The sequence below is a fragment of the Oryzias melastigma genome, linkage group LG8, assembly GCF_002922805.2.
Source record: "Oryzias melastigma strain HK-1 linkage group LG8, ASM292280v2, whole genome shotgun sequence".
In the NCBI taxonomy this organism is placed as follows: Eukaryota; Metazoa; Chordata; class Actinopteri; order Beloniformes; family Adrianichthyidae; genus Oryzias; species Oryzias melastigma.
In genome coordinates this window covers 5,724,603-5,738,147 of record NC_050519.1, presented here as the reverse complement: position 1 = coordinate 5,738,147, position 13,545 = coordinate 5,724,603, and the positions used below count along the sequence as shown (strand labels likewise).

The window sequence follows — 13,545 nt, the reverse complement described above, 5'->3', positions numbered from 1 at the left end:
TATTTTAGCTGGCTATCAGCTTTAGCATCTTCAGCTATCAGCACTAGCATCTTTAGCAGCCAAATTCAGTTTACATCATTCCAGCATTATTTCAGCTAATGCTATATATCTAGTTCATAATTATGCTAAAAACCTACGGTTCAAGTTTTAAAAATTTAGTTTTATAGTGTTCAATAAATGTTTATCCGTTCCGTTACCTCAGCTGTGTTTTGGATTTTGGCCCCTTGTGCGATTGAGTTTGACACCCCTGATCTAAAGAGACTTTGTGGCTCCTGTTGGGTTTTAATCAGTAAGAAATCCACTCGAATGGCTCTTTAAGTGTCCAAGGTTGCTGATCCCTGAACTAGACCTTGAAGATGTATGAAAACTTTTAAGCTTGAGAAAGTAAATCCATTCAAACTAACTTCCTAAGATGACTGTTGAACTTCTGTGGCTCTGTGTTGCTTTCATGGTGCATCACTTCGTCCTTACAGGAAAAGCGTTCCTATCTCACGACAGGAATGCAGGGTGGAGAGTATGGAGAGCTCGGGGGCAGCCTCCCTGCCATCGCCTCCCTGAACGCCTCCTACTCCACGTCGCTGTCCATCCCGTCGCCGTACATGCTGTTGCCTCCTGCGAAGCTCAAAGCCATCTCGGACGTGCGCCGCACCTTCTGCCTCTTTGTGACGTTCGACTTCCTCTTCGTCTCACTGCTGTGGATTATAGAGCTGAACATTCATGTGAGTCTAGAGGCGTGTTTACCGCCTTTGTTTTGCAGAGCAGGGATCATTTAGACTTTTTTGTCCTGCAGACTTCTGACTCAATCTGGGACTGTCTAAAAAAAGAAGTTGTGGAATACAGCTTTCAGTCTTCCTTCTTTGACATCGCTGTAAGTTTGGTTTCTTTTTTGGTTTTCCCAGCATGTGGTGTTGATTCCAAGACGTCATTTGATGGTCTGCTTTTGTTTCTCAGCTCCTTGCTTTGTTCCGTTTCTTGTGCCTACAAGTGGGTTACGCAGCGTTCCGGCTGAGGCATTGGTGGGTCATCGCGGTGAGTTGGATCTTTCGCACATATTTTTACATCTCTTTTTGGACGTGTTTCACAGCTCCGCTCTTCTCTGCAGGTTACCACTCTTGTCACCACCGTCTTTTTGGTTGTAAAGGTCATCATATCTAATGTGAGTTGGCATTTTACCGCTTTTTGGACTTTCACACTTCTGTGTCTGGAAAGGCCCAATCACATCGTCTAGACCAGAAGTCAGCAACTTTTAACAGTAAAAGAGCCGTTTGGGCTTGTTTTCTACTGATCAAAACCTAGAAGGAGTCGAATAGATTTACTTTAGACTTTACAAAATTTGGATTTGCCTTCATTACCTTCTTTTTTTTTTTTAAATGAACATGAATTATGTCTATTTTTGGCACAAACAAAAGCAAAAATAGAAAAAAAAGAATCTAGCATCTCTCAAAATGTTACCTTTTACCTCAGTTTTAGCCAAAAAAGCTAGCACATTCGTAAATTTTAATAAAATTCCTTAGTAAACTAAATTAGTAAAACACTTGCTAAAATAGAAGTTAAACTCCAAATGAGCCTGAATATCACAGTAGATAACAAATTAGCCAAAACATTAGCCTATTGATAAAATATTAGCTTAACCCCAAGTTAGCATACAAGAACCTCAGTAAATGCCTAATTAGCCAACAAAGCTAGCACGTTGCTTAATTACTAGCTAACCTCCAAAATAGCCTAAAATTACTGTCAAAAACGCTAATTAGTCAAAAACGTTAGCCTGTTGCTAAAATACAAGCTGAACTCTAAATTAGCCGAAAAATCCCAGCAAGTTAGCCAAAAAAAAAAGTGACCGTATTGCGAAACTTTGAATTAACCTAAAAAAAGCACGTTGCTTAAATACTAGCTAAACTCCAAAATATCCTAAAATTTCTTAGTTAGGTGAATTAGTCAAAAGCGTTAGCTTGACGCTAAAATAGAAGCTAAACTCTAAATTAGCCTTAATATCCCAGTAGATGACAAACTAGCCAAAAACGTTAGCACATCGCATAAATGCTAGCTGACCTCCAAAATATCCTAAAATTCCTCAGTAAATTAAATTATTAAAAAATGTTAGCCTGTTGCTAATATAGAAGCTAAACTCAAAATTAGCCTATAAAAACCTTCACTGGATAACAAATTAGCCCCAAAAAAACAGTAAATGACAATTAGCCAAAAAACAATCTTAATTTACTAGCTGAACTGAAAAATAGCCTAAAATTTTTTATTTAACTAAATTAGTCAAAAACGTTAGCCTGACGCTAAAATAGAAGCTAAACTGTAAATTATCCTAAAAAACCTTAGTTGATGCTAAATTAGCGAAACACGTTAGCAGGTTAGTCAATTACTAGCTGAACTCCAAAAATAGCCAAAAATTCCTCAGTAAACTAAATTAGTAAAAAACTTTAGAATGTGGTTAAAATAGAAGCTAAACTCTAAATTAGCCTAAATATCACAGTACATAACAAATTAGCCAAAAATGTTAGCTTCATGATAAAATATTAGCTAAACTCTAAAATAGCCTACAGTTTCTCAGTAAACTAAATTAGTCAGAAATGTTAGCATGTTGCTAAAATATTAGCTAAACTCCAATTTAGCCTAAAAAAAAGATAGCACATTGCATAAATACTAGCTAAACTCCAAAATAGCCTATAATTTCTTAGTAAACTAAATTAGTCAAATATTTTAGCCTGTTGCTAAAATATTAGCTAAACTCTAAATTAGCATAAAAAACCTCAATAAATAACAATTAGCCAAAAGCTAGCACGTTGCTTAATTACTAGCTAAACTCCAAAATAGCCTAAATTTCCTGAATGCCTTAAAACACTCACACAATAAATGCTTATTAAGTAATCCCTACTTTAAAAAAATACTTTTATTCAGTTTTTCATCAGCCAGAGAGCCACCACGGAGAGGTAAAAGAGCCACATTCGTCTAGAACCACTTCAGCTTTTTCACTTCCTCTTTTTTGAACTGTCCAAGCACAATCTGCTAAAATGATGCAGCTCAAATAAAAAAAACGTCTTCTTTAACCCAACTGACCAACACTTCATTTTACTTGCTTCTTTTTTTTTCTAAAAGATGGAAGTAAATGTAAATCATGCCTGCAAAAATATTCAGTTTGATTTATTTTTTTTGTGGTGCAGCAGCTGTTCTCCCACAATGCCTTTGACTACGTTCTGCCCATCGCCTCCTTCGTGGTGGCGTGGTTGGAGACGTGGTTCCTCGACTTTAAGGTTCTCACTCAGGAAGCCGAAGATGAAAGAGGTGAGAATGAATCGACCGTCCGAAACCCAAACCCAACAGAAATCTGAGGATTCCTTCTGTTTCATCAGCCTACCTAGCAGCGGTGAACGCAGCCTGCGAGCGAGCCCCCATGATTTACCCCCGCGCCGTTTCCGACGGGCAGTTCTACTCCCCGCCGGAATCGATCGCAGGTGATCGTCTGGAGGGAATATTTTCAGGACGTTTTCACGCTTTGAGCTGATCATTTCTTCTTTGTGTGCAGGTTCTGAGGAGGAGCTGGATGAGGAGGGTCTGGGGCGTAAAGCGGTCACCGCTCAGGTATCTGGACCCTCGCCACCAGATTCTGTTTGCCTCAAAACCGCTAAGAACTTTTATTATTCCTGCAGGAGAAGGAGTACGTCAGACAAGGGAAGGAGGCCATGTCTGTGGTGGAGCAGATCCTCAACCAGGAGGAAAACTGGAAATTTGAGAAAAACAACGTATGCACATTTATTTACAGCATCTGTGGAGGATGTCAGAACTCTGCTTTCGTTAGACCTTCTGAGAGCTCGTTCTGCAGCCCAAACAGCTTTTCAGTAACACATATTTTGCGTTTAAGCTGTTATGTGTTTTGATCAAAGCGTCTTCATTTCAACCCCTGAAGAAATAGTTTCACCTTCGTTCTGCTGCATAATAGCTTCTGATTGATAAAATCTTCGAACGTTTCTCTCCGAGACGGCTGGTACAAAACGCATGACAGAAGGACGAGTTTCTACAGGTTTCAACGACAAACAAAAACCTGTTTTTAAGGTTTAAATTTAGCCATAGTTATATTAAAGGGCTTGAATACGTAATAAGTCAATCTGAAAAATATGGACAGAAAAGAGACTCACTCCGATTTGTGCGTAAATTAGGATTAATACGTGTGTATTCTTGATTTGTTCTTGAATACGTAATAAGTCAACCTGAAAAATATGGAGAGAAAATAGACTCACTCCGATTTGTGCGTAAATTAGGATTTGTACGTGTTTGTTCTTGAATACGTAATAAGTCAACCTGAAAAATATGGAGAGAAAATAGACTCACTCCGATTTGTGCGTGAATTAGGATTTGTAAATTAGGATTTGTAAATTAGGATTTGTACGTGTGTGTTCTTGATTTCTGCTTGAATACGTAATAAGTCAACCTGAAAAATATGGAGAGAAAATAGACTCACTCCGATTTGTGCATAAATTAGGATTTGTACGTGTTTGTTCTTGAATATGTAATAAGTCAACCTGAAAAATATGGAGAGAAAATAGACTCACTCCGATTTGTGCGTAAATTAGGATTTGTAAATTAGGATTTGTAAATTAGGATTTGTACGTGTGTGTTCTTGATTTCTGCTTGAATACGTAATAAGTCAACCTGAAAAATATGGAGAGAAAATAGACTCACTCCGATTTGTGCGTAAATTAGGATTTGTAAATAAGGATTTGTAAATTAGGATTTGTACGTGTGTGTTCTTGATTTCTGCTTGAATATGTAATAAGTCAACCTGAAAAATATGGAGAGAAAATAGACTCACTCCGATTTGTCCGTAAATTAGGATTAATACGTTTGTATTCTTGATTTGTTCTTGAATACGTAATAAGTCAACCTGAAAAATATGGAGAGAAAATAGACTCACTCCGATCTGTGTGTAAATTAGGATTTGTACGTGTGTGTTCTTGATTTGTTCTTGAATATGTCATAAGTCAACCTGAAAAATAAGGAGAGAAAATAGACTCACTCCAATTTGTGCATAAATTAGGATTTTTAAATTAGGATTTGTAAATTAGGATTTGTACGTGTGTGTTCTTGATTTCTGCTTGAATACGTAATAAGTCAACCTGAAAAATACAGAGAGAAAATAGACTCACTCCGATTTGTGCGTAAATTAGGATTTGTACGTGTTTGTTCTTGAATACGTGATAAGTCAACCTGAAAAATATGGAGAGAAAATAGACTCACTCCGATTTGTGCGTAAATTAGGATTTGTACGTGTGTATTCTTGATTTGTTCTTGCACAATTAAATAAAATACATTCTGTGCATCATTAGAAATTAAAAAAAAAATGACAACAGCTTGAAACTAGGGCTGCCACGATTAGTCGACTAATCGGCGATTAATCGACTATTAAAATAGTCGTCGACTAATTTAATAGTCGATTAGTCGTTAATTTATATTATACGGAGTTGTAGTACAATTGAAACTTATAATGGTACTATGCTAGCTTTTTGGACTATTTTAGCATTTATTAAGGTTTTTTTTAGGTTATTTTGGAGTTTAGCTAATATTTCAGCTAGCTGTTTTGACTAGCTTAGGCTTTTTTTGTTTTTTTAGGCTAATTTGGAGTTTAGCTAATATTTCAGCTGCATGCTAGCTGTTTTGGCTAAAGTAGGCTTTTTTATGTTTTAGGCTATTTTGGCATTTAACTAATATTTTAGCTGGCTATCAGCTTCTGCGTTTTCAGCTATCAGCTTCAGTATTTTTAGCTATTAATGTCAGCATCTTCAGCTATCAGCACTGTCATTTTCAGGGGCCAAATTCAGCTTACAGCTTTCATTTTATGTGTAAAATAAAATAAATGCTGTCTTTTTATGTGTAAATTGTATTTTTTGTAATTTTTGTACGAGTTAAAAAATCAAGAATATGTTGATACTTTTTTCTCTCCATAATACATCTCAGAAAAGGTTTAATAATTAAAGTGGTGGAATCTGACTTTTGTAATCTTAACCAAATCTTTATTTCTTGTAGTTTTAGATACTATTTTCTTTTTATTTCACACAATTTCTGGAGAGCTTTTTTCAAAGTGATTTGTAGCTGTTATTTGTAAGCCTTAAGATCCAGTTTAGCAGCTTTTATCTTATCTTGAAGCTCAGTATCTCTTTACCTAAGAGAGATGTGCAAACTGTATTTCCTTGATATTCCACTTTACTAATGACTAAATTCAACAAAATAACAGTTTTTAACTCTACATTGACAGGAGATGGGAGACTCCGTCTACACCCTGGAGATCCCTTACCACGGAAAAACTTTTATTTTGAAGGTACGACAACCTGAAACTAATGAAAACGTCTCAATTTCCTCCCTCTGATCTCTGTTTATCAAACGCGCTGCACGCAACATTAACTCATGACGGGAGGAACCAATCAGGATGTCCATTATTAACACAGATCCATTATCTCAGCCGTTTGAGTTTTGTAATGATGGAGTTTGGCCGAGTCGGGACGTCGGGGTGAAGTAATCCAGACAAATGAGCTGTTAAATTGAATCAGGTGTCAGGATGATTCCAGAGACTCCTGGATGCTAATACTTTAGCGTGTCACTTCAAATCTTTATATAGAACTCCCTGTTCAAATCAATTCAATCTTTATTTATAAAAAAAAATAAACGTACTAGAAAAGCAACACAAAGTACTTTACTAGTTACATACTAACATAATAAAATGAAACATGAATATAATTAACCCTTTATTGTATTTTTTTAATTATTAACACGATCAATATTAGATTGTGAAGGAACCAGTTTTTTTACGGTTGAGAACTTGAATTCTAGGTTTTAAATAAAGTTTTCTTGTGAAGTTCATGGATACTTTTATTTTGAAATTATCCCTTTTTTACCAATAGATGGAAAATGCAGAGTTTTTAATTTTTTGTGCATCCTATAAAAGGTGATGTTATCTTAAATTGTATTAGTTTTGTGTTTTAATCCGGTTAAACATGGACTTCTTGTTTCAATAAGTAACTGATTAAAGAATCTGAGGTTTTCTGGGAAAATCTGCGGTCACAGACAGGAAAATCCCAGCGACTTAAGCTTTGGAAGAATGAACGTCACAGAGAACAATAAGCTGGTTATGATCATATCAGCTCTGACATAACAGGGATGGATTCTCACTGTGCGTGCTGGAACTTCCAGATTTGTCTCGGTTGTGTTTGTTTAGGCTTTGATGCAGTGTCCGGCGGAGCTGGTGTACCAGGAGGTGATTCTGCAGCCGGAGAAGATGGTTCAGTGGAACAGAACCGTCTCCGTCTGCCAGGTGAACGATCAAACTGCTCCGAAGTTTTTTAGTTAAGTGAGGCTTAACGCTGCTTCCTGCCTCCTCAGATCCTTCAGAGGGTGGACGACAACACCTTGGTGTCCTACGACGTCTCTGCTGGAGCTGCAGGAGGCGTCGTGTCTCCCAGGTAACCCGTCACAAAATAAAATAAATGTATTTTTTTAAAGTAAGGATTACTCAATTAGCATTTATTGTGTGAATGCAATTCAGGAATTTTAGGCTATGTTTCAGCTTAGCTGGTATTTAAGCAACATGCTAACGTTTTTGGCTAATTTGTCATCTATTGGGATTTTTAGACTAATTTAGAGTTTAGCTTCTTTTTTAGCGTCAGGCTAATGTTTTTGACTACTTTATATAACTAAGAAATGTTAGGCTATTTTGCTGTTCAGCTAGTAATTGAGCAACAGGCTAGCTTTTTGGCTAATTGTCATTTTCTGAGGGTTTTTTATGCTAATTTTGAGTTTAGCTAATATTTTAGCAACATGCTAACGTTTTTTGGCTAATTTGTTATCTTCTGAAGTTTTTATAGTCTAATTTAGAGTTTAGCTTCTAATTTAGCAACAGGCTAACATTTTTGAGTAATTTAGTTTACTGAGGAATTTTAGGCTATTTTGGAGTTTAGCTAACATTTTATAAATAAGCTAATGTTTTTGGCTAATTTGCTATGTACTGTGATATACAGGCTAATTTAGAGTTTAGCCTGTATTTCAGCCACATGCTAACATTTTTGAGTCATTTAGTTTAACAATAAGCACACATTTTTGGCTAACTTGTTATCTACTGCGATTTTTAGGCTAATTTAGAATTCAACTTTTACTTTAGCGCTAGGCTAACAATAGTTTAGCCTGTATTTTAGCCATATGCTAACATTTTTGACTAATTTAGTTTACTAAAGAATTTTAGGCTATTTTGGAGTTCAGTTAGGAATTAAGCAACGTGCTAGCTTATTTTTTAGGTCAAATTGAATTTTAGAAAATATTTTAACAATAAGCACACATTTTTGGCTAACTTGCTATCTACTGTACTGCGATTTCTAGGCTAATTTAGAATTCAACTTTTCATTTAGCGTTAGGCTAACAATATTGACTAATTTAGTTTACTCTGGAATTTTAGGCTATTTTGGAGGTTAGCTAGCAATCAAGCAACATGCTAGCTTTTTGGTCAATTTGTCATTTACTGAGTTTTTTGTATGCTAATTTGGAGTTTAGTTAATATTTTATCAACAAGCTAACATTTTTGGTTAATTTGTTATCTACTCTAATATTCAGGTTAATTTAGAGTTTAGGTTTTATTTTAGCCACATGCTAAATTTTTGACTAATTTAGTTTACGAAGGAATTTTAGGCTATTTCGGAGGTTGGCTAATAATTAAGCAACATGCTAGCTATTTCGCTAATTTAGCATTTACTGGGATTTTTGTATGCTAATTTGGAGTTTAGCTAATATTTTAGCACCATTCTTACACTTTTATCTAATTTTTTTATCTTTATTTACTGAAGTTTTTATTGTCTAATTTAGAGTTTAGTTTCTATTTTATCCACATGCTGAAGTTTTTGACTAATTTAGTTTACAAAGGAATTTTAGGCTATTTTGGAATTTAGCTAATATTTAAGCAATATGCTAGCTTTTTTGTTTAATTTCGCATTAACTGAGGTAAACGGTAACATTTTGAGAGATGCTAGTTTTTATTTTTTTTGTTTGTTCCAAAAATAGACATAATTCATATTTATTTAAACAAAAAGAAGGTAATGACTATGTGGCTCCTTCTAGGTTTTGATCAGTAGAAAACGAGCCCAGATTGCTCATTTACTGTTAAAGGTTGCCGACCCCTGAGTTAGACTTGTGTCAGAAAATTCATACATGTGTTAAAATAAATGAATTTGTCGATATCTTCATCAGGGATTTTGTGAATGTTCGGCGAGTGGAGCGCAAACGAGACTGCTACCTGTCTGCCGGAATGGCGACCAACCACGACCTAAAGCCTCCTGTCGGCCGCTACGTCAGGTCAGAGTCTGACCCTGACTGTGGTCACCAGAGGAGCGTCATTTTAACCTTTAATGTTGTCTTCTTCTGTGGTGTAAACATCAGAGGAGAAAACGGTCCAGGAGGCTTTGTGGTCCTCAAATCGAGCAGTAACCTGTCTGTCTGCACCTTCATCTGGGTCCTCAACACAGACCTGAAGGTGAGTAGAAGGTTTTACATCCAGTTTTATATTAAAATTTGTAATAACAACCGACTCTGATTATCTTTCTAAAGTGTTTCCAGTGATCTTTTTAATTATAATATTGCTATTTTTTAGCCAAAATCCATAACCTGTGTTGATTTCTTTGACGTAGTTTCTGCGGAACTGGCAGAGTTTGTTAGAAATTTGCCTCTGAGTTGTGGGTGGAACTGTTGGCATGGAACAAAACTCCCTTTCCTGTTGCTGAAAGCTCTCTGTTTACATGCTCTCCCGCTCTCACAGCCCCAACCCTAACATTACCAGTTCAGCAAAGGTGCCAGCTTGAACAAAGAAGATTTATATGGAGAGAAAATAGACTCAGTCCGATTTGTGTGTGCGTAATTCTTGATTTGTAACTAATGCAATACATTTGTGCTTAACTACAAAAAATATGAAATAAAAAAAGTACATATTACACGTGCACAATTTAAAATTACAACAGCTGGAAACTAAATCATAAACGAGTCACTTTATGCACACACACAACCACATTAATGTGGTAATCTGAGGAGAGACTCTGTTCACGTCTCAGAGAGAGAAAAGATTCATCCTTAAGTGGTCCGTTTGAATGCTGCTGGAAAGCTGGGTCATAGTTTCATCATCGGCCACTTTAAACTTTTAAAAGATTTTTAAGATTTGGATTTTTAAAGACAAACAAAAATCTAGAATTACGCACAAATCAAGAATTACATGCACAAATCAAGAATTACAAACGCACAAATCATGAATTATGCACAAATCAAGAATTAAGCACACACAAGTCAAGAATTTTGCACACACAAATTAAGAATTACACGCACAGAAGTCAAGAATTACGCGCACACAAATTAAGAATTACGCGCACACAAATCAAGAATTACACATGCACAAATCATGAATTATGCACAAATCAAGAATTAAGCACACACAAATCAAGAATTTTGCACACACAAATTAAGAATTACACGCACAAAAATCAAGAATTAAGCACACACAAATCAAGAATTTTGCACACACAAATTAAGAATTACACGCACAAAAATCAAGAATTATGCACAAATCAAGAATTACACACACAAATCAAGAATTACAAACGCACAAATCATGAAATATGCACAAATCAAGAATTACATGCACACACGTCAAGAATTACGCGCACACAAATTAAGAATTACACATGCACAAATCATGAATTATGCACAAATCAAGAATTAAGCACACACAAGTCAAGAATTTTGCACACACAAATTAAGAATTACACGCACAAAAATCAAGAATTATACACACACAAATCAAGAATTTTGCACACACAAATTAAGAATTACACGCACAGAAGTCAAGAATTACGCGCACACAAATTAAGAATTACCCGCACACAAATCAAGAATTACACATGCACAAATCATGAATTATGCACAAATCAAGAATTTTGCACACACAAATTAAGAATTACACGCACAAAAATCAAGAATTAAGCACACACAAATCAAGAATTACAAAGGCACAAATCATGAAATATGCACAAATCAAGAATTACAAGCACACACGTCAAGAATTACGCGCACACAAATTAAGAATTACACGCACAGAAGTCAAGAATTACGCGCACACAAATCGTGAATTACGCACAAATCAAGAATAACACACACACAATTTAAGAATTACGCACACACAAATCAGGAATTACACACAAATCAAGAATTACGCACAAATCAAAGATTACGCACACACAAATCAAGAATTACAAACGCACAAATCAAGAATTACGCGGACATAAATAATTGCGCACAAATCAAGAATTACGCACACACAAATCAAGAATTACGCAGACACAAAAATAAAGAATTACCCACACACACAAATCAAGAATTACGCACAAATCAAGAATTACGCACACACAAATCAAGAATTACGCAGACACAAATAATTTCGCACAAATCAAGAATTACACACGCACAAATCATGAATTACAAACGCACAAATCAAGAATTACACGCGCACAAATAATTGCGCACAAATCAAGAATTATGCACGCAAAAATCCAACACTACACATACAAATCAAGAATTACATGCACACAAATGTAGAATTACGCACGCACAAATCCAAAGTAACACAAATAAAGAATTACGCACGTACAAATTGGGGTGAGTCTATTTTCTCTCCATAATGTTGGTCTTCTACAAGTTAATGCTTTAGAAAGGAGTGAAACAGAGAGCTTGTGACTCACTCAGTGTATTTTCTCTACATCACAAATGTTCTCCTTTTCAAACAGCATTTAGTCTGCTCCTGATTTACAGAGATTTCAAAAAACAAATACTCCAAAATGACATTTTAAGTTTAACTTTCCTAAAATAAGTTCTCCCATTATCTGAAAACTGCCACAAGAACATGTTTAAAACACAGAGTGGGTCTGTAATAGGTCATTTAAATGATGATTAACGACCTGTTTTCTCTCTTTAGGGTCGTTTGCCGCGCTACCTCATCAACCAGAGCCTGGCAGCCACCATGTTCGAGTTCATGTCACATCTTCGACAGCGCATGGCGGAGATGCGGCCCTCCCTGCGCTCCCAACACCCCCTCTGAGGTGGGCCGCGGGAGAGGGGACGCTTATTTTTGGAACTCCTAAAAGCATCGCCATGGCGATGGAAATCACAGAGACCTTTATCAAATGTCAGTCAGCCATGGAGTATAATCCTGTTAGGAAAAAGACAAACTTTTTTTTGTATTTTATCAACATTTTTTTGATTTTGTGGACCTGTGACTGTTTGATTTGAGGACATCTCCTTGAGAAACAGCTGAGCCTTACATTAAACGCATGTGACCATTTTCATATATTTGCTGCTATTTTAACGTCAGCATTCGCCTCTACGTGTCTCACCTGCCTTCAGACGCCGGGTTTGTCGGCTGCTCTCCTCTGCACTGTGACGAGCCAGGCCGGTGCACTGCTCTCTGCTCACCACTAGAGGGAGCCACCACTGATCCAAAGGGGCAAGGTCTATCAGATGAAGGGTGAATTTGGAGTTGTGCCCATTTGAAGTGATCAAAGAACATTCAGTTCAGAAGATTCAAACTGATACTGTCTTCTGTGCCATTAACCTCAATCGTGGCCTGCTCAATAACCCATAATTGCCAGATTTTCCTTCAGGCTTTAGAAGTGATACGGAATCAAAAGTGGCTTTCTAACATCGAGTTACGGCGGGGGAAAAAAGCCTCCAGCTCGACATCATTACTGCCGTGATATAACTCGCATCTGTTTGTAAAAACTGAGGTTTGGGCTTTCGTTCAGGTTTCTGGCTTGAACCCGACTCGGATTTGTTTTTGTTTGCAGTTTTTCAGATTACGTGATATCAATGTGGTTCAGAGAACCTGTTACTGAGATTAACCAGTTGAGGTCCGATTAGGTTAGACAGGAACACGGAGTAGAGATCTGAAAAACAATTGCCTTTATTGCTGTAAGAAGGAACAAGCCTGCTTTTTTTGTTCTGTAATTAGCACTTAATTTGTGTGCAATAACTTGTTGATCATTTTGATATCAATACACCTGACCAACAGTTCCTACAAACTCTTAACCAGTGTCTTATTTTGGAATAAAATGTAAGAATTCCTGATGCTATTCTTAGTGCTTTCTCCGGTTCAGAGCCAAGCAGAGGTTAAACGTAAAGTGTTTTTGTAAACCATATTTCAACTAGAAAAGTTGCATTACCTGCAATAATGCTAGTGTGAAATACTAGTTGCTGAAAGTAGTCGCTGAAGCTATTTGCTGAAAATGGTTCAGCAATTTACTTGTTGAAGGAATTTGCTGAAAGAGCAAAACCTATTTACAGAATGTTAAATTTGCTAAAAGACTGGAAATGTTGCAAAAGAACTTTGAAAAAGTGCAGAAGATTACCAAAATGTTTGAAAAATTTGTAGTAAAATTGCTTAATAATCCCCGATATATGCCGATTTAGCAAAAAATATTTAGGTTGTTGCTTAAATATGAGCTGAACTCCAAATTAGTCCAAAAACCCTTG

The 13,545-nt window shown here is 36.3% G+C and overlaps 1 protein-coding gene across 4 annotated transcripts in view; it reads left to right on the top strand.

Moving 5' to 3' along the window:
• The window catches only part of stard3 (StAR-related lipid transfer (START) domain containing 3), a 15,338-nt gene extending 2,193 nt beyond the window's left edge, over positions 1-13,145 (top strand). For 2 of the 4 annotated variants that reach the window (XM_024272768.2, XM_024272766.1), the window contains exons 2-15: positions 474-719; positions 791-868; positions 952-1,029; positions 1,103-1,156; positions 3,171-3,291; positions 3,360-3,461; positions 3,533-3,588; positions 3,657-3,749; positions 6,257-6,319; positions 7,214-7,309; positions 7,378-7,457; positions 9,229-9,333; positions 9,418-9,511; positions 11,993-13,145. In XM_024272768.2, the coding sequence (XP_024128536.1) occupies positions 501-719; positions 791-868; positions 952-1,029; positions 1,103-1,156; positions 3,171-3,291; positions 3,360-3,461; positions 3,533-3,588; positions 3,657-3,749; positions 6,257-6,319; positions 7,214-7,309; positions 7,378-7,457; positions 9,229-9,333; positions 9,418-9,511; positions 11,993-12,115 (1,362 nt within the window). In that variant the 5' untranslated portion in view covers positions 474-500 and the 3' untranslated portion in view covers positions 12,116-13,145. The remainder of the gene's footprint in view (positions 1-473; positions 720-790; positions 869-951; positions 1,030-1,102; positions 1,157-3,170; positions 3,292-3,359; positions 3,462-3,532; positions 3,589-3,656; positions 3,750-6,256; positions 6,320-7,213; positions 7,310-7,377; positions 7,458-9,228; positions 9,334-9,417; positions 9,512-11,992) is intronic. The other 2 variants (XM_024272769.2, XM_024272767.2) reach the window with 2 other exon arrangements.
• The last annotated feature ends 400 nt before the right edge of the window (positions 13,146-13,545 follow it).